General features: G+C 34.4%; 1 protein-coding gene across 3 annotated transcripts; it reads left to right on the top strand.

Annotated features, from left to right (window-relative positions):
• Positions 1-225: 225 nt before the first annotated feature.
• On the top strand, positions 226-2,282 carry LOC107890281 (uncharacterized). Of its 3 annotated transcripts, XM_041076352.1 has the most exons (4): positions 623-877; positions 1,195-1,323; positions 1,431-1,520; positions 2,091-2,279. In XM_041076352.1, exons 1-4 carry the CDS (start codon positions 863-865, stop codon positions 2,148-2,150), a joined length of 294 nt encoding a protein of 97 aa, XP_040932286.1. In that variant the 5' UTR covers positions 623-862; the 3' UTR covers positions 2,151-2,279. The 3 variants fall into 3 exon arrangements, 2 of the variants coding, with proteins under 2 accessions (XP_040932286.1, XP_016670248.1); XR_001681904.2 differs by lacking the exon at positions 623-877 and adding an exon at positions 226-522 and having other exon boundaries at positions 1,431-2,282; XM_016814759.2 differs by lacking the exon at positions 2,091-2,279 and having other exon boundaries at positions 629-877; positions 1,431-1,903.
• The last annotated feature ends 19,457 nt before the right edge of the window (positions 2,283-21,739 follow it).

The raw sequence follows: 21,739 nt of genomic DNA, 5'->3' as shown, positions 1-21,739 counted from the left end.
TAAATTCAATCATATAGAGAGACAGAGACAGAGCATTAGGAAGGAAGCAAAAGAAAAATAAAGGAATCGTAGAATATGGAAGATGGTGATTCATTGAAGATATCCATTTATATGATAAAGGAATCGCAGAATATGGAAGATGGTGATTCATTGAAGATATCCATTTATATGATAAAGGAATCGCCGAATATATATGGAAGTATGGAGCCGAATCACTTTTATAATAAATTATTTCTAATTTATCCATTTTTATTGGAATTCATTATTTCCTTTTTCATAAGAAAGCTATATATATATATTTGTTTTATAGGTGATGTTTGCGTATCTTTGAATTAGTCTAAAACTGCAAATTTTCATATTTGTTTGAAAACCTTGTTATATATTTTATAGTACTCGCGGGAAAACCATTCAAAATAAATTCAACTGTTATTTAGTTGAAGGATTTATTCACTACTTTATTTCTTGATAATCAAGTTGGTGGAGCGTACCGGAGACTTGGGGGCATGGCCCCTTCCTAAAATGGTAAATTTTATTCATTAAATTATTTCTTGTAATCTGGATTTGGATTTAAGGCATATTTTAGCGGCAGATTTTTTGGAATCACCTGCTATTCATGCGTAAGCACTTGCTTGCTTTCGTCGTGGATATTATAAATGTTGATTATTGACCTCTCAAGACCTTTTTATATTAAAAAAAAAGATAGAATGATACGCAATCAGTTGGTTGTAATTAGAGCTGAAAACTGCATTTGATTTGCAAAAATGTCAATCTTATATATTCATAGCATTGCGAAGGGAGCAAAAGAAAAAAAAATTGTAGAATATGGAAGGTGATCCCTTGAAGAAATCCCTTGCATGGCTTCATGGTGTTCTTCAAGGTAAAATAGGCCATTGAATAGAAATCCGAGTCCTCCAAGGATTGCAGGTCATCCATGCTGAAAGGGGATTTATGCAATTTGGTTTCATCGTCCCAAATGTTGTCTCACTATGAAAATTTCAATCCAAACTCTGATTCGGGAATTTCTTTGACTTTTTTTAACTTTACCTTTTCTTTGAAACCGTCATGGATAATATGACTTTTCGTGACGTTTACGAGGTGTTTCCGTAATTATTTACAGAAAAAAAGGTCATCAAAGGTCAGATTTCTTGTATTGTATGCAACCGTCTTTGATGGGCTCTTTTGATTATTTTGTAGGATGTTGATGGAAATTGGCACGTTGGAGCGTTGGCATCATTACTCGACCTCGTCGGAGCCATTACTACTTTTTCATATGCCAATTGTGTCTCCACTGTAGCTGATTTCAACGCTTCATATTATTCAACAGTTAAAATTCAACTTGAGAATTTATTGTTTAATCATGGCTGTGTTTTTTTTTCACATAAAAATGTGTTCTAAATCCTTATACTCTTCTTATATACAATAATGTGTAGGAACATGTAGAGATAGAATCAAGGGTTATGGCAGACAAAGGGAAACTTATACATGTGGTGGTTCAAGTTAGAAAGAAAGGAAATGGAGAGGTAATTGCTGTAGGTAACCTATGGATGGCTTCAAATAACCTCACTATTGCTCAAATGAGTAATCTTTGATCACTTAAACCATGTTAACTAAGATAAATTATAATTAATATGTGTTGGTTATGGTTATCATCTCTTGGATATCAAATAAACATGTACTATCTTTTGAATTTTGGGCTTTGCTCAAATAATTTATGTTGCTGTCGTTAAAACGGGAGATCTAGATTTAAATAACATCATATGTAATTTTTTTTACGAGTGTTTTGGAAAGAATTTTAAGATAAATTAGTAGTGTATTGATTTTATTTGATCAAATGTGAAGAATATTGTTTATAATGTCAATTAACTCAAAATAATGTGTAAGTTTTTGTGATTGAATTGGAATGAAATTTGCAGTTTTAAAGGTGACTTGTAAGATGAAAGTTTTCTATAATAGAAAACTTGTTAAAATGCAATTTTTACTACGCATAACATATGTCTTAACTTTAGGTGTGAAGGGTAAGAATTGAATTATAATTTTTTTGGGAGACAATTCTATCATTATACTAATTTATAATTTTATAAATTTTTAAGGGACTTAGAAGTAATTTTATCATTCTGGGGTCATCCATGGCTATGTTCATCCGGATTTGAGAGTGAACGTCCAATCGTATCCAACATGTTGTACAATTTCTAAGTTTTATGTTATACTTGGAGGATCATACTTTCACATCTATATTTGAATATATTTTGGATACTTATTTAATACGAGTACTTCAAGCAAAATTAAGAAGGTTTGACCCTATTTCTAATGCAATACTTGTATTATTTTTTAGTCTAATGTGATACATTTATTTGAAAAAAAAATTTATACATTATGGTACCTAAAGGTTATCGAAACCATTTTTAAAATTTAATAAAAAACGGGGATCGACGTTTTAAAACCAAAAATGTGGAGTCGCCACCAATCTATTATTTTGGTGTGATTGGATCACCTTAATAAAATATTTTACTCCATTTAAACCAATTTTGGCCTGCGTAAATTTGAGAAAACGGGTTTGGGAGTCGGTTACGTATGAGGAAGGATTAGCACCCTCACTACGCCCAAAATTGGTACCAAATTGATTAAATACTGTCCTTATGCGTAAGTTTTAAAGCTATGTTTTTGAAATATTGTTCCTTTGAAAACATTTGAATGGGTCAAGTTGGTCGTCAAAATTCTCTTGTTTCAGAGGAACACAGCATCACATCCAACACGATAGGACACGATCCTTTATACCCTCGAAAACACGATAAATTTCGACTTCCAAAAGTTCATATGTTGCAAATTACAAAAGGATGCCCAATTATTTAGTCCAACGAAAAACCGAAACCCAACACGGTAGGGCACGATTCCTCGAATTTCCAAACATTAAACATTGCCTCGTTTTAGAAAACAGGAGTGAAATTCCAAAGGAATATTCAATTATTTTGAACAAACAGGAAATCGAAACCCAGCACGATAGGGCACTATTCCCCGAATTTCCAAACATCAAATATTGTCTTGTTTTAGCATTTGGAAGGACACGAGTAAAATCCTAAAGGAATATTGATTATTTTGAATAAACGGGAAATCGAAACCCAGCACGATAGGACACTATTCCCCAAATTCCCAAACATCGAATATTGCCTTTGTTTTAGTGAATCTTCAAATAAATAATTGTAGAACTAACTTAAAACGTATTAATTTTAATTGAAATAAGATGGAATAATTAATTTTAAAGGGTTGGGCCTTATAAAACAATATTTCGTAAACCGAAAAGAGCATGGGATAGTACATGTATGCATAAAATACGATAATGGATGAATGAAGATAATATAACTTATTTAATCAACTAACAAAACAATTAACTATAATTAATCTAAAAATTACAACTCAATGTTCAAGTATGTATGGAGAATAATTGACATAATAATATAAAAACGAATAAATGATATGCAATAACAATCTATGGAATAACATAAAAAAAAACAACCAAAATACAAAACAATGTAGAAATTAAGAACTACTATGAGGCGAATCGATATAAAAGCTATATATATATAAGAAAAAAATCATAAGTGAATAACACATGCAAAATTTGAAATAATTTATATATACAAAAAAAAGACTAAGTATATATATAACTTATTATTAAAAATAGTCATTAGAAAAGAGGAAATTTGAGTCAAATAATGTACAAAACATTTTTTTTAAAGAAATATCTATTTAAAGATAACCATATACATATAAAAAAGAGAAATAATTTAAATATATGATGATAAAATATAAATATGTATATATAAAAATATATGAAAATTTTTAAATGAATGATAAAATGATTTTAAGGACACATCAAGTTTTAAAATGGAAAATATATATATATGTAACAGCATAAAACAAATAGCATATATCTAAAATAAATAATATATGAAAACCTTAGATTAATAATAAAATAATTTAAAAGTAAAAGATATGACAAATTTTTAATTCATATTTAAAGATGATTAAAGCCTAAGTAGAGCTATGTATACATTGTAATAGCCCAAATTAGCCCGGGCCTTAAACTAAAATAATAAATAATAAATAATAAAGTCCAGTTATTTTATAAACAGTCCGTTTACAGTGCTAAAGCCCAAATCCAAACCACTTACGTTTACTGGACCCATTTATACCCCAAAAATAACCCAACATCTGGACCCAGGTTTACACGGGGCCCAAAAGGCCCAAAGCTGCAAAAGAACAGGCAAGGAAACTCTAGGGTTTCCTGAGAACTCAGCGTCGCAATAAAATTCTAGAAGCTTCGGGCACTCTAAGCGACGCGACCTTTCATCTCGCGTAAATTCAATGGCCCAATCGTCGCCACCAAGCGCGTCGTGATCAGACGTCGCGCCACCATCGACGCGCAAGTCACGCCAGAATTCGGCGTTGGCTCCATCAGCGCACAGACATCAGTGATCGAGCGAGATTCTCATTGATTACCTGCGAACAAAAGAGGAAACAACGACAGAAAACCAACGCAAACATGGAAAGAAATCTTTGATTTCTTTCCTAAACCATAACAATCTAAGGCTATAAAGCCTTTCTTCAAATCTGTAAAAAAAGTACTTACGATACACACATACAGAGAGAAAAATACCACAAAGATATTGTACATCAAATATTTTGCAATAACATATCAGATATATTTCACAAGAAACGAAGGTGATCTATTGTTCTCTTTCTACTTTTTATTTTTTTACTTTATTGTAAACAACCTGCATATAATATGTTAAAAAAGAGGAGGAAGAAGTACCTTCGAGATTCGCCGAGAAAAGCGAAGCTTTTTGAATTCCGACCACCGTGTGTGGAAGAGTTGGTGACGGCGTGTGAGGCTTAGCACGGAGGTCCCATTGACAGTTCGCATATGAAAACATGTCACAATGTGGTAAGAGCCTTCGATGGAACCAAAAGAAAAGTGATGGGACGAATTAACATCCCTTTAGAAATTGGGCCAAATGCATATGAAGTTGATTTCTTAGTGATGGATATCAAGCCCTCCTATAATTGTTTATTGGGGAGACCATGGATACACTTGGCAGGAGCGGTGCCCTCCTCATTGCACCAAAAATTGAAGTTAGTGACAGATGGACGATTAATAACCATCAATGCGGAGGAGGACATTATAGCAACAGTCACTAGCAAGGCCCCTTATGTCAAGGCGAATGAAGAGGCTATTGAGTGTTCTTTCCGCTCTTTAGAAATCATCAATGCAACCTTCATTTTGGAAGAAAGTGAGGTGCCGGTACCCAAAATGTCTAGAGCCACAAGGATGGCCCTGCAAATGATGATGGGGAAGGGAGCATTACCAGGAAAAGGACTAGGAAGACAGTTGCAAGGAGGGGTTCAAATCCCAAAACTGATTGAGAAGAAAGATCACTTTGGTTTGGGCTTCAAGCCAGACCATAAGCACCAGAGGCAAGAGATTGAGAAGCGCCAAGCGAGAAGAAATGCGCGTTTGAATGGAGGAGAAGTGGAGTTGGAACCGATGACATTCCCATCTATATCCAAATCCTTTAAGTCAGGAGGGTTACTGGTAGAAGAAAGTCATCAGATTAATGCTGTACACAATAAGGGATTGGAGTAAGGAAGCCTCGAGGGCATTCGCCCTTACGAACCGGGGAGCTCTCTGAACAATTGGACTGCGGAGGACCTTCCTATAGTCTTTAGGAATTTTTCAGAGTAATTCTCGAAACATGTCTATTACTCTAGGACCTAGGAGTAGTAAGATTACGTTTGTGAAAAAGGCTTATGATCATTTATTATTATTTTAATAAAACATAACTTTATTATCAATTTGGACAAATATGGTTTCTTTTTATCAATCAATATTTCGTTAAACTTTTACAATTCTCATTCTTTCATTCATAGCACATAAACAATCATTCTTAGATTCATTCATTCTTTGTATATTCTTTCATACCCCCACAGGTCCCTAGATATCAATGATATGAGCACTGATACTACAACTCCTGATTTTTCTTGCGAGCAAGACATGTGTTTAGAGGAATCTCGGGATTTTGAAGATGTTCAAGATTGTGATGTGTCTCCTGATCTATTAAGAATGGTAAAACAGGAGGAAAAAAGAATTATGCCGCATGAGAAAAAGGCAATAGAAAATGTAGCCCTAGAGGAAGGGAAGGAGTTGAAAATTGGAACACTCATTACCGAGGACACAAGGCATGGTCTGGTTGAGTTGCTTCGAGAGTTCAAGGATATCTTCGCATGGTCATATCAGGATATGCCCGGATTGAGTACTGGCATTGTAGTACATTGTCTTCCAATAAGACAGGATTGCAAACCAGTCCAACAGAAGTTCCAGAGAATGCGGCCAAACATTGTTCTAAAAATAAAAGATGAGGTTAAGAAGCAGTTCGATGCAGGATTCTTACAAGAGGTCAAGTACTCCGAATGGGTAGCTAATATTGTGCCGGTCCCTAAAAAGGATGGGAAGGTACGAATGTGTGTTGATTACAGAGATCTGAATAAAGCTAACCCAAAAGACAACTTTCCTTTGCCGCACATCGACACTTTGGTAGACAACATGGCAGGACATTCATTGTTTTCCTTTATGGATGGTTTCTCAGGGTACAATCAGATAAAGATGCATCCAGAGGACATGGATAAAACCACCTTCATAACCTTTTGGGGCACTTTTTGCTACAAAGTAATGCCGTTTGGATTGAAGAACGCAGGGGCAACCTACCAGCGGGCCATGGTGAACTTGTTTCACGACATGATGCATAGGGACATTGAAGTATATGTTGATGACATGATTGCTAAGTCCCGAACAGAGAAAGAGCATATTGAAGTTTTGAAAAGACTATTCTTGAGGTTGAGAAAGTTTCGGTTGAGGCTCAATCCGGCAAAGTGCACCTTTGGAGCTAGATCGGGAAAGCTATTGGGTTTCGTAGTCAGTGAAAAGGGAATAGATGTTGATTCAGACAAAGTCAGAGCAATACGAGAATTGCCTCCACCACAAACTCAAAAAGAAGTTCAAGGATTCCTAGGAAGGTTGAATTACATCGCTCGGTTCATTTCACAACTAACTGAGAAATGTGATCCTATCTTTCGCCTCCTTAGAAAGCACAATCAAGGTACTTGGGATGAGGAGTGCTAGAATGCTTTTGAAAAGGTCAAGCAGTATTTGTTGAATGCCCCGGTATTATCTCCACCTATCTCAGATAAACCGTTAATACTGTACTTGCCAGTGTTTAGTAATTCTATGGGATGTGTGCTTGGTCAGCATGACGAATCAGAGAAAAAGGAGAAGGCAATTTATTATCTCAGTAAGAAATTCACTGACTATGAAATGAGATATCCACCAATTAAAAAGTTGTGCTGTGCGCTGATTTGGACAACTCAAAGATTAAGACAGTACATGCTATACCATAGCACTTGGCTCATCTCAAAGCTTGATCCATTGAAATACATGATGGAGTCAACGGCTCTAAATGGGAGAATGGCGAGATGGAAAATTTTGCTTTCAGAGTTTGATATAGTCTACATAAGTCAGAAGGCTATAAAAGGAAGTGCAGTAGTAGACTTCTTGGCCAGTAGGGCTCTAGAGGATTATGAGCCATTGAACTTTAATTTTCCAAATGAGGAGTTAATATGTATAGCAACGACCGAAGATTCTCCTTGGAAGCTAAATTTTGATGGGGCTTCTAATGCAGTCGAAAATGGAATTGGGGCAGTCTTGGTATCCCTGAATGACAATCATTACCCGTTTACGTGTGGACTTTGATTGCACGAATAAGATCGCTGAGTATGAAGCATGCATCATGGGACTTCAAGCAGCTATAGAGCGAGGTATAAAAACCCTAGAAGTATATGGAGATTCTGCGTTGGTAATTTATCAGCTTAGAAGTGAATGGGAGACAAGGGACCCTAAATTGATTAATTATCGAAAGATAGTTTTGGGGTTACTTAAGGAGTTCGATGACATCACCTTCAATTATCTCCCACGAGACGAAAATCAGATGGTAGATGCTTTAGCAACCTTGGCCTCAATGATTAAGGTGAATAAAGAGGAAGAGATGAGACCAATTCAAATGAGTGTCTACGAGGCTCCAACTCATTGTTGTAACATTGAGAAGGAAGAAAATGACGATAAACCTTGGTATCAGGATATATTATGATATGTGAAAGATCGTAAATACCCTGAATAGGCAATGAAAATAACAAACGAACTTTGAGAAGGTTAGCTTGTGACTATGTCTTGGACGGGGATATCCTGTACAATAGAAGGAAAGACCAAGTACTTTTAAGATGCGTCGATGCTGTGGAAGCTAAGCTAATTTTAGAAGAAGTTCATGAAGGTGTATGTGGGATGCATGCAAATGGGTTCACGATGGCAAGGTAAATCATGAGGTTTGGCTATTATTGGGCCACTATAGAAGGGGACTGTATCAACTATACCAAGAAATGCCATAAGTGTCAGATTTTTGGGGACAAAATTCATATACCACCTTCTCCTTTGCATGTTATGACTTCTCCATGGCCTTTCTCCATGTGGGGCATGGATGTCATTGGACCAATATCACCAAAAGCTTCAAATGGACATCGGTTTATCTTCGTGGTAATTGACTATTTTACAAAATAGGTAGAGGCCGCTTCTTATGCGAATGTTACTAAGTCAGCTGTGAGTCGATTCTTGAAGAATGAGATCATTTGTCTGTATGGAATACCTGAGAAGATCATATCCGACAATGCATTGAACTTGAACAACAAAACGATAGCAGAGGTTTGTGACCAGTTCAAGATCAAGCATCACAATTCTTCTCCCTATCGTCTAAAAATGAATGGGGCAGTGGAGGCCGCCAACAAGAACATTAAGAAAATAGTGGGGAAGATGACTGAGACCTATAGAGATTAGCATGAGAAGTTACCGTTTGCACTCCTGGCCTATCGAACATCTGTCAGAACCTCTACAGGGGCAACCCCATTCTCGTTAGTTTATGGGATGGAAGCAGTGTTACCTATTGAAGTAGAAATACCTTCTCTTCGAATTTTGACGGAGATAAGGTTAGATGAAGCTGAATGGGTTCAATCTCAATATGACCAGTTGAACTTGATTGAGGAAAAGAGGCTAAGAGCTATTCGACATGGTCAGATGTATCAGAAGCGAATGATGCGAGCTTATGACAAGAAAGTTCAACCAAGAGAGTTCCACGAGGGAGACCTTGTACTGAAAAAGATCCTTCCTATTCAAAAGGACTTTAGAGGGAAATGGATGCCGAATTAGGAGGGGCCGTATGTCGTGAAGAAAGCTTTCTCTGGCAGTGCATTGATATTAATGGAAATGGATGGGAAAAGTTTACCCAACCCAGTGAACTCAGACTCAGTTAAAAAATACTTTGTCTAAAGGAGAAGAGAATCCAAGGTGAAAACTAGCAAAAGGCGCTTTGAGATTTCGAGAATCGAAAAAAAAAGAGGAAAAAGAGAAAAATGGAGAGGCCAAGGTGAAAACCCGCAAAGGGCACCTTGTGACCAAAAGGGTTTTGAGTTGAAAACTCGAAAGGGTGACTCAAATTTTGAAGCATTCGGTAATCTTGCTCAACAAAGAACGAAGAATGTTGCATATTGGGGCATCGACAGAGTACTTTGAATATTCTAAACACATGCCTTCATGAAGTTGATGTATAAGCGCTCAAGCGGTGATATCTAGGGCATCTAATTTTTGGCCTGTTTGCTATCTTTAGATTTTTTTTCTCTCTTCTCAAAGATAGGCTTTCAGATTAATTTCCTTTGTATCTTTTTCGATAATTCATTCAAATCCAATTATTCTTAGAGATTTATTTATCTTCCATTTTTCTTTAAGTATGTTACATTAAAATAATGATAGATGAACTAAATATGTTCACAAACAAAGTTTTGCGCATTACTTTAGAATTTCTAGATAATACAAGAAACTAAAACAGGACAATTGTTCGAGAAATTCACATAAGTAAGGGATGAAGGAACTCGAGGAATTTCTTTCTTCCAGACCAAAAGGAAAATGGACAAAACCAACGATTCAATTCTAAGGAAAGATTATCTTACAGACATCCTCAGTGGATCGTAGCATTAGAGGAAGGGTACAGGCCTACAGGCTGAGCAAGAATAATACTTTGAGAAAAGAAAAGACAAATGAAAGAATGGTGACGTCTAGGATAAGGGTCATGTTCACAACATTTTGAATCATAACATGTTTAATTAGGAACATTTGACTCACTTCGATCATGGCATCCTAATCCTCAGGCATAATCATTCTACAGGTTATCAAAAACGACGCGCCTTAATACCCTAAGCAGTAGGGTAATAGGCTGCAGCATAGCAGATCTAACTGAAGCAAGATCCAAGATGATTTGGCATCCTTGTGCTTACAAGGAACAAATCGAAGACATAGCTGATTTGGCTTTCACGTGCTTACGATGAAGCAAATCTAAGATGATTTGGCATCTCTGTATTGTTAGAGAGCAGATCGAAGTTTGGCATCTTCATATTCAACGGAGGGCAGACACATAGCAGATCTAACCTTCAGATGACTAGACTGAAGCAGCTCCAAGATGGTTTGGCATCCTTGTGTTTACAAGGAACAAATCAAAATCATAGCTGATTTAGCTTTCACGTGCTTACGCTGAAGTAAGTCTAAGATGATTTGGCATCTCTATATTGTCAGAGAGCAGATCGAAGTTTGGCGTCTCCATATTCGACAGAGGGCAGACACATAGCAAATCTAACCTTCAGATGATTAGACTGAAACAGATCCAAGATGATTTGGCATCCTTGTGTTTACAAGGAACAAATCGAAATCATAGCTAATTTAGCTTTCACGTGCTTACGCTGAAGCAAGTCTAAGATGATTTGGCATCTCTGTATTGTTAGAGAACAAATCAAAGTTTGGCATCTCCATATTCGACTGAGGGCAGACACATAGCAGATCTAACCTTCAGATGATTAGACTGAAGGAAATCCAAGATGGTTTGGTATCCTTGTGTTTATAAGGAGCAAATCGAAGACATAGCTGATTTGGTTTTCACGTGCTTACGCTGAAGCAAATCTAAGATGATTTGCCATCTCTGTATTGTCAGGGAACAAATCGAAGAAGTAGATTTGGCGTCTCTGTGTTCGACGGAGAGCATATCGAAGATATCAACATGACAGTCATGAGTTTGCAAGTAGCAGATTGAAGACCAGGACCCGATAAGACCGGGCAAATTTGGTCTACTTTTATAGTCTTTGCTCGATTCCTATTACATAGCAATAAGCAAAGAGGGGCAGATGTAATAGCCCAAATTCGCCAGAGCCTTAAACTAAAATAATAAATAATAAAGTCTAGTTATTTTATAAACAGTCCGTTTACAGTGCTAAAGCCCAAATCCAAACCACTTAAGTTTACTGGACCCATTTATACTCAAAAAATAACCCAACACCTGGACCCAGGTTTATTCGGGGCCCAAAAGGCCCAAAGCTAAAAAAGAACAGGCAAGGAAACTCTAGGGTTTCCTGAGAACTCAACGCCGCAATAAAATTCTGGAAGCTTCGAGCACTCTAAGCGACGTGACCTTTCATCTCGCGTAAATTCAATGGCCCAATCGTCGCCACCAAGCGCGTCGTGATCAGAGTTGCGCCACCATCGACGCGCAAGTCACGCCAGGATCTGACGTTGGCTCTATCAGCGTGCAGACATCAGTGATCGAGCAAGATTCTCGTGGATTACCTGCGAAAAAAAGAGGAAAAAATGACAGAAAATCAAGGCAAACATGGAAATAAATCTTTGATTTCTTTCCTAAACCATAACAGTCTAAGGATATAAAGCCTTTCTTCAAATCTGTAAAAAAAGTACTTACGATACACACATACAGAGAGAAAAATACCACAAAGATATTGTACATCAAATATTTTGCAATAATATATCAGAGATATTTCACAAGAAACGAAGGTGATCTATTGTTCTCTTTCTACTTTTTATTTTTTTACTTTATTGTAAACAACCTGCATATAATATGTTAAAAAAGAGAAGGAAGAAGTACCTTCGAGATTCGCCGAGAAAAGTGAAGCTTTTCGGATCCCGACCACAGTGTGTGGCGGAGTTGGTGACGGCGCGTGAGGCTTAGCACGGAGGTCCGATGAACGGAGCAGACCGGCCTAGGGCCAGAGCTCAGAGGGCTTGGAAGAATTTCAGAGTATCTCTCGTTTTTTTTTTTCTAAACTGGGTGTAAAATGATTTTAAAGCTTATTATTTGGCTTATATAGCCCTAACGAAACGATGTTGTTTTAGTTTAATTCAATAAGCATGAAATGACGTCGTATCAAGGTTCAAGATCCGCGTGTTGACCCGATTACCTGGGGAGGATCCGCCTGTTTTCGTAAAGCGGGTTAATTGGCCAATTGGTCCTCTCGCAATTTTAATATTTATAATTTCACTTTTATTTATTTTTTAATTTAGCTTTGATGTTTTAATTTTGCTCCAATTTAGTCCTCACAGTGATTTTAAAGCAGTCTTCAGGAAACGGTGTCGTTTTGGGATTAGGGCTAAATTGCCCAGTGAGTCTTCCGAATTTAACGCGCGTTTCAATCAGACCCAGAATTTTATTATTTTTACAAATTAACCCCCAGTTTTTTTAATTAAATTCAATTTTAATCCTTTTTATTTTATATTTAAAAAATACTAGTTATATAAAATAATATATATTCTTCATTAGATTATTATTATCATTTTTAAAAAATTTTCTTTATTACATTTTATTATATATACTTATATATTTATTATGTTTGTTTCTATTTTTTTATTTTACATTATTTTATTATATTTCATATGAAAAATATTTGTTATATTTATATTACATTTCATTATATTTATTTAATTTTTTATATTACATATATATATGTTACTATCATACATTATTAAATATTTTATTTTAATGTATATATTTTAATTACTCACTTTATTTTATATTTCAATATGCATTAAATCTTATATATATTATTATATTTTATATCATTTTTATATTAAGTTTATGATATCATTAAGTGTTGTTTGTTCAATATATATATATTTTTTTCTTCTTTTTTATATATATTATCACATTTGTCTTGTATATATTTTTATGTGTCTAATTGTATATCATGCATTGTTTCTAAGTTAATTATCATTTTGCATATTTATATGTTTGCTTATTCATTTTCAATATATGCTATGTGTATCTTTGTATGTATGATGTTATGTAATTTTAAGCATGTATATGTCTAGTATATGATCTTTACATCATTGCCATGGTATTGTTGAAATGCATGTTTTATTATTGCAATATTCTATCTTAAATGTTACAATGTGTATGATTCTTTACATATCAATAAAAAAGAGATTCCAAAGTTTCCAAATAAAAAGGCAATGCTTGGTATTTGGAAGCTTCGAGAAAGGTGGTGCCCTAACTTACTGGGTTGCAGCTTTTCTCGTTGAGTTCGAATAGTCAAGCACCCTTCTAAGTTTTTAAAGTTTTCAAAATACGAGCAACTGTCTTGGAATTTCAAAGCGTTGTGTCCTAACTTACTGGATATGGCGTTTTGTTGTTTCAAGATAGGGATTTTCAAAAAGGCTAGCTGAGTTTCGAATGTCTTAAAAATATTGCATCCTAACTTATTGGATGTGATATTTTGATTCATTTGATACAAGTGAACTTTAATCTTTTAAAGGGGATTGCATCTTAAAACTTTCAAATTTCCGACATTAAAGACACTTGATAATCAATTAGGTACCAATTTTTGGGCGTTACGAGGGTGCTAACCCTTCCTTGTACGTAACCGACTCCCGAATCCGTTTTCTCGACTTTCGTAGACCAAAACTAATGATTTTAAAACAAAATATTTTAAAGGTGATCCAATCACACCTAAAAGATTGGTGGCGACTCCCGTTTTCATTTTTCTTAAAGTCGATTCCCATTTTCCAGAACTCGATTTAAAAAAATGGTTTCGACATACATTATGTAATATATGATAAATAAAATAATATATGATAAAACCCTTTAATATAACTAGTAAAAAGGGAACAATGATTTAAGATAAATACTATATAGAATGTTAAAATAAATAAAATAATAAAAAAGGGTTAAAATCCAAATAACTAAGGACCAAATCAAAACAAAAATAAAATTCGGGGCGAAAAGCGTAAAGGAATAAGCGCAAAAGGACCAGGTTGTAACACGCGCCACAAAAAGGGGACTAATTGGGAAATTATACCTTATCATCAAAACGGTGTCATTCCCATGTCCTACCTTCAAAAGGTCAAAGGACTAAATTGAACCAAAATAAAACAAAAGAGTCCAAATTAAAAAAAAGAAAAGAAAAGAAATTTTTTTGGCAAATTAAAAGAAAAGAAATTAAATGAGATTCGTAGTAGGAATGAGGAGGGACTAAGTGCACAAATTTCCCATTAGTGGGAAGCACGCGGATCCTTCCCGGGTCGGGTCACGCGCGTGGGTCGTGCCATCAGGCACGGTTTCTAAACGGTGTCGTTTGAGACCATTATAATTGGTCTAAATGGTGCCATTTTTTAGTCCCTTAAAACCCCAACCGAACACCCCATTCGGCTGAACCCCTATCCCTTTCTTTCTTCTTTACCAAACCCTAAATCCTCATCTTTTATTCGAGTCTCAAGAGGACCTAGCAGCCATTTGACCACCCCGAACGGTGATCGACGGAGGGAGATCTGCTCGCCCGCTAACCCCGCTTGGGTCCTTGCCTTAAGGACCCCCGATTTCAGACCTAAAATCCCATCTCGACTTCGATTAAAGTGAAGGAGATGAGGATTTCGATGGTTCGCATGCGAAGGTAAGCCCTCTCATTTTCATTTTTTATTTGCTTTCTAACACAATAATGAATAGATCTAAGGAAAATGAACCCAGGAAACGTAAAAAAACTTCAAGAAAGTTAAGCAAAAATCACCTTCTCTATTTTTTTCGATTGCTTTCTATTGCCTGTAAAAAAAACTTACAATGGATTGTTTTTTGGCTTTATAGCCGAAACTGAGTAAGAAAAATAAAAAAAGGAAATACAAATCGATTAGTTCTGCCTCTTTTGTAACATCCCGGTTTTAATGTTTATATTATGATTGCATAATTGTGTGAAAATTTCGTTGCGAAATTTTATCGATTGGGTGTTTAGTTTGACGTTTAGGACTAAATTGAAATAGGTGAAAAATGTGTGTGTTCTAGTTCATAAAGTACTTGATTGAAATGGGGGTTTTAAGTAGAGGTCCTTAAATGGAAATTAGACCATTATACTTTATATGGACAAAAATGGGCATGAATAGGACAATTTTAAAGAAAGGCCTTAAGGGTATTTTTGTCATTTGGTAATTAAAAGAAATAAAATAGGAAAAATAAGCCAAAATTTTGTCCATCCATCTTCTTCATTGGCCGAAACTTGTATGTTCACCATAGCTAGGGTTTTTCCAAGCTTTCAAGCTCAATAGTAAGTGCATTCAAGCCCCGTTTTTAATGTTTTTTACATTTTTGAAATCCTCGTAGCTCGGTCTACCTATTTCTACCATTATTTCGAGTTAGGGTTTATGTTTAAAAATTTACCCATGAATGATATGCATGTATTTTGATGTTTGATGGTAGAATATGAATGTTTAAAGTTAGGATAACGATCTTTTCTAAGTGATTTTTAGCGAAAACGAGCAAAACGGCATAATCGGTAAAAATACCTAATATTTATAAGTACATGTTAGAGTGAGAATTTGATGTTTCCATAGAAGAGAAAAATGTTCAGCATGTCATAAAACATAAGAATAAGGGATGAAACTAAATTTCTGAGCCTAGGGACAAAATTGTAATTTTGTAAGAGTTAGGAGGAAAAAACGTAATTTTTCCATAATGTGATTTTTGAATTGAAATAGATATTATGAGTGTTAAATGAGCTAAATGTATTGTTATAGATCAAGAAAGGCGTGGAATCGACCTCGAACGGGGGAAGGAAAAGATTTTGGACTAAATTGCAAAATTTCTATATTTTGCACCGAGGTAAGTTTGTATGTAAATAATACATTATATTTATTTACGTTTTTATATTTCAGCATATTTTATATATTTTAGCTGATTTTGAATCATAATCGACTATTGGAAGAATGGAAATAAGTATTAGAAAGTGAAATACTTCCTGGTTGAACCTTCGGAATCGAAAGATACGGGATAAATGTAGCTAGGTTACATGTGTGATACGGGATGTATACCATGTGTACAAGAGAGCTATGAGATACTATGTGGTAGCTAAGTCACATGTGTGATACGGGATGTATACCATGTAGACAAGAGAGCTACGGGATAAATGTAGCTAGGTCGCATGTGTGGTTTCAGGTGAAGGACACCATGTAGACAAGAGAACTACGAGATAAAGTGGCTAGGTCACACGGGTGGTACTAAGTGTTCATGTTCACCATGTGTACAAGAGAGCCGAACTATGTGATGGGTGGAACTATGTGCTGAAACCACCAAGCATCGGGGACTTGATCCGAAGTGTTTAACGGGAAAATCGACTAAATGAAATTATGTATGACTTTGTAATGATAATTGTAAGTATATATATATGTGTAACGTATGAGTAATAAGCTTGATATGTGATTGGAAGTTGGAAAAATTGTTAAGGATAAGCAATGAATGCAACTAAAGTGTGAAAGATCAAAATTGATAATAAAACTGTTTGGACAGTTGCAGTGACATGAATTTGAAAAATCACCAAAAATAGTAGAAATTTAATTAGTGGCTGAATGAGATATTAAATTAAAGCTTAATGAGTCTGTTTTCATGTAAAAGAAACAGAGCAAGTAAAGGAATCCTATATTTTGAGATATTTATATTTTTGTGAGACTTGTTCAGAATGACTACGTGATCCCCTGTTCTGACTTTGAAAAATCATTAAAAATTGTACAAAACTAATTAAGAAATATAGTTTATATTACTAGATTCCTTATTGAGTCTAGTTTTAAATGAAACAAATTTCATGGCTATTTGACTTTTTTACAAGGATAAAATCAATTCATAGTGAACAGAGGTCAGATCAGTCGAGCTGTATAACAGGGGAAACTTTAACTAATAAACTGTACTAATTGGCTGGACCAAGAATTCTAGAAAAAAATTTAGTAAGAATTTATATGATTCTAGTTTCAGTGAAATTTTACGGATTTGAATTTCGAGTTTCGTAACTCGAGTTATGATTTATTCAATGAACATGACGCAGGAGGGACAGCTTGATCAAATTGGAGTAAATAGTGAAATTAAAAATAGATATAATTGTGTTGTTTTGTAAATATATTAGATTCCTTATTTATTATTTATATACTTACTTAATAAGCTATAAGCTCACTTTCTTTTCTCTCTTTTGTCTTATAGTGTCATCTAACTAGCACAGGAGTTGGAGATCGTTGAAGATCTGTCCACACTATCAATACTTTTGATATTTGAACTAAACATTTTGAATTATGGCATGTATAGTAGGCTTAGTTTTTTTGTTATGTGTCATAATTGCCTAGGTTTAAAATATTGGTTACAGTATTTGACCGATTATTTTGTACAAAGCCATTAAAGTTGGCTAATATTCTTAAAGGCATATGTTATAATGATGCATGATCTATTTGGATGCCATAATTCTGTCTCGGTTTTATTTAATGGTATGTGTTATGTTTTGGTAATACCTCGTACCCTGTTTCGGTGCTGAACGCGGGTAAGGGGCATTACATCTTTGCTGTGCTGTTGTTTATCTGTTTCTTCGCAAGTACGGAGGCCCGTTGGCGTGGTGATATGTGGCGCTTGACGTGGGGCGTACGAGGGCTGTGTGCTGAGGGCTGCTGAAGCGTACGGAGGCTGCTGGTGGCACAGCTGCTGCTAGGGCTAGGGTTTGCTAAAATTTGGTTTAGGTATTGGGCCTATCGGGCCATCAGGGTTATGGGTTAGAGATGGGGTTGATTAGTTTTGTTTGGGTTTAGGATTTAGTTAGTTGTTGGGCTATTGAAAATTGGGTTGGTTTTATCATTGGGCTTGGTGTATTGATTGGACCTGCAAACTGGACTTGAACATTTAATTATTTATTTTATGTTTATTCTTTTTTTATTGTGAATAGGGTCAGGACATAATTGACCTATTACAAAGGTAATATTAATTTGAGTTTTAATATTAATTTGATAAAAGTTAATTGCTAATATTATTAGATTTGAATATCATTATTTTGTTAATAGAATGAATATATTGTTAATTGTGATTTTATTTAATTTTGTGTTCAATTTGTTAAATATAATATAATGGCTGTGATTTTTTCAACTATGAGGGTTGATTCGATGAAAGACAATTACTAATATATTAATTAATTATCAATTTTTATCAAATCAACCATAAAAGCCGAATTAAACACTAAAAGGTTAGCACTGTTAACTTCAAGTACTAAAATGTACAACTTTTATCAAATATATATAAGTATCATATTTAACCAAAAAATAATACAAATACCACATTAGAAAAAAAATTTGTTAAACTCATACTAAATGATATATTAAGCGAATTAAAAATGAGAGTAACATGACACTACGGAAATGATAAGTGTTTTCGGTTAAATAGGTTAAAGAATGCTAGATTTTCGATACAAAAATCTAACATTCTTAGAAAAAATACCCTAAGAATAGTAAAATAATGAAATATAGATCATTGAATGCAAACTCATGCAATAAAATGGAAGTTGTGCATAAAGGAGCATTTTAGGAAAGTAAGTAGGGTTGGGTGAGAAAAATAAAAAACCAACTTGAATTGATGTATTTGGATGGTTTATAGGATGAAAGTTTAAAAATTACATTACTTGAAAAAAATCAAATTCTATTTTTATTTAACTTGTAATTAATTTTTATGATAAAAATAAATATTTTATTGAAAATAACTCAAAGGTTTTATATAAAAATATATATATTTTAAAAAATACAATATAAAAGTTATTGATTAATTTTTGTTTACTTGAAAAATTTTTGTTTTAGAAATACTTATTAAACATACTTTGAAATTTTATCAAATAATAGTTAAAAGTCGTTAACAAAGTTTATGAAAAAACCGAAAAACAAACTAAATTAATGAATGATTTGAAAATTTTTAAAAAACTCAAACCGAAATCAACTCCACAAACAAGCAAGGCAAACTAGATTGGCAAGAAGAATATGTGAATTAGTAGCTACTTAAAGTGTCAGAAACCTTTTTTTTTTTAAAAAATGGGGTCAACTTTTATTTTGAAAGAAAACGAAAAATGGGAGTCGCCACTAATTTTTTTTATTTAAGTGTGATCGGATCACCTCGTAATCTGATTGTTTTAATGAAATGTTTTGTTTTATTAAAACAACGATTTTGGTCTATGAAATTCGAGAAAACGGGTTCGGGAGTCGGTTACGTACGAGGAAGGATTAGCACCCTTGTAACGCTCAAAATTGGTACCTAATTGATTAATTAATGTCTTAATGTCGAAAGTTGAAAACCTGAAAAAATTTAAACTACGCTCATCTCCTTTTTATTAATGTCGATTAAAAACTTGAGCGAATAAAACGAGTATTGAAGGCCGTCTCGTCTCGAGGTACCAAAATGTTACATCCCGTAAATTAGGACATGGCATTTGAACCTCTCGGAAGTAAGCTAGCCTTTTAAACGCTTTATTTAAAAAAAAACACTTTGATTTTTAAAGGGTATTCGGTCGTTTAGATCCAACGAGAAAAATCGAGACCCTGTGAGTTAGGGCAAGACTTTCTCAAGTTTCTAAATACGAAATGTTACCATTATTTTATTTGAAACCTATGTATCTTAAAGCTTAAAATGAGTATCCGACTATTTTGGTTTAACGAGAAAATCGAAATCCCGTAAGTTAGGACACGATTTTTTCATTTTTCCCAAAACACGTGATATTACCGATTTTTATTTTCCCTTTTTTATGAATTAGGGTAAAATTAATGCAACAAAAGAAGTGATAAGTGAATTAAAACATCATATTAATGGATGTCGATATCAAGAATATGCTAGTGGGCAATTCATAATGCATGTGATGGTGGTAATTACACAACATACAACATTGAGATGCGAATATTACTAATCAAGCAAAAACGAAATAAATGATATAAATTAATTTAAACAAAATAACGAGACAATTTTACACAAGTGATAAAAAATTTAAAATAGATACCACATAAAAAGAACCATTTGGGATGAATAACGCAAAGCAATTTAAAATGATCAATATGCGAAACAATCTAAAATAGAGTAATGTACAAAACAACTTAAGATAATTAATAAAGAAACAATTTAAGACCATATAAAAAGTTTAAAATAATATACAAAATAAATAATATACAAGGGTGTAAAACGGTTTAACACAAGTAATTTATGAAATTTTAAAATGAATAATAATAAGACATTACAAGCTAAAAAACATATAAAAGTTTAAATTAAATAATATATAAAACTGGGTGTCCATTCAAACCCTAGCCAAAAGTGCTTTGCTTAGCATCCTAGAGAGAGCAGTTTTTTCTGTGGCTTGGGATGAAGGAAAGTGGTGGTGACAAGAGTTTTATAGGAGATGAGATCTCCCTTCTGGCAGAGGAACTCATTCAACTATCGGTCAAAAGCTCTATGGTGGTACCAAGCGAAAAGCCAACCCTAATCTGTACTATTTGGACAAAAAAATCATATAATTTAGATAGTTTCAGGGCACAGATGAGAAGTATTTGGAAAACAAAGAAAAAGTTTGAGATCCAGTTGGCAGGGCAGGATCTATTCTCGATAGTGTTTGATAGTGAAAAAGATTTGGAAACAGTTGTAGAGGGACAGCCATGGTTATTTAGGAAGAACTTAGTACTCTTTGATCGGTTAACTTCATCAATGGAAAGGAGTCAAATTAGGCTTACTTCATCCCCATATTGGATTAAGATTGGCCCATGCTCACCAGAATTTGACAAAAAAGACTTGATGCATGCTGTTGGGGCTACTTTTGGAGGTATTATGAGATCTGAAATTAATGGAGAATTCTACCGTATTAAAGTTCAATTAGAAGTGCTAAAGCCCTTGCGCAGGGGTATTTTCGTTTCAACAGGAAAGTATTGTAAGTCCTAGATTCCTTTTAAATATGAAAAATTACCAAATTTTTGCTTTGGTTGTGGTATGCTAGGGCACGGGCTCTTTGAATGTCTTAAGTCTACACCTACAGAAAAAAAACAAATTCAAAGATGATCCTCCTTTTTCTTTAGCACTAAAAGCAGAAGTAAATTTTATTGGAAAGGAGAGTCTAAAGTTTAATGCCCTTTCAAAGAAGATAAAGTCTCAATGTTCATATACAGGTGATATAGAGAGAATCTCTGAGCCAAATTTTCAAGAGACGGGGAACAGTGCTACTGCCCACAGAAGTCAGGATAATGCGCATCTTACAGGACAGGAGAATACGATAGTGTTATAGGAGGAAGCGATAATTAGCAAAGGAAAAGAGAATGGGGAAATTAATAATCAAGGACTATCGAAACCAGCCAAAAAGCCAAGATGGAAGAGGCTAGAGGCAGCAAGAGAGATGGAAAGTGGTAACAAAGAGAGTATATTGAGGAAGAGGAAATCGGAGGATATAGAAATTGTAGATGACGAAAACAGAAAATCTTGTGAAACAGAAGCAAAAAGAGTGAAATATGTTGATTAAGACT

Source organism: Gossypium hirsutum, chromosome A09 (assembly GCF_007990345.1).
Source record: "Gossypium hirsutum isolate 1008001.06 chromosome A09, Gossypium_hirsutum_v2.1, whole genome shotgun sequence".
Lineage (NCBI taxonomy): Eukaryota > Viridiplantae > Streptophyta > Magnoliopsida > Malvales > Malvaceae > Gossypium > Gossypium hirsutum.
This window is presented reverse-complemented; position numbering and strand designations above follow the sequence as displayed.

Coding starts and splice junctions, on each gene's coding strand:
- LOC107890281 (XM_016814759.2), top strand. Junction 1,324..1,430: donor ACGCTTCATATTATTCAACA/GTTAAAATTCAA, acceptor AATAATGTGTAG/GAACATGTAGAGATAGAATC.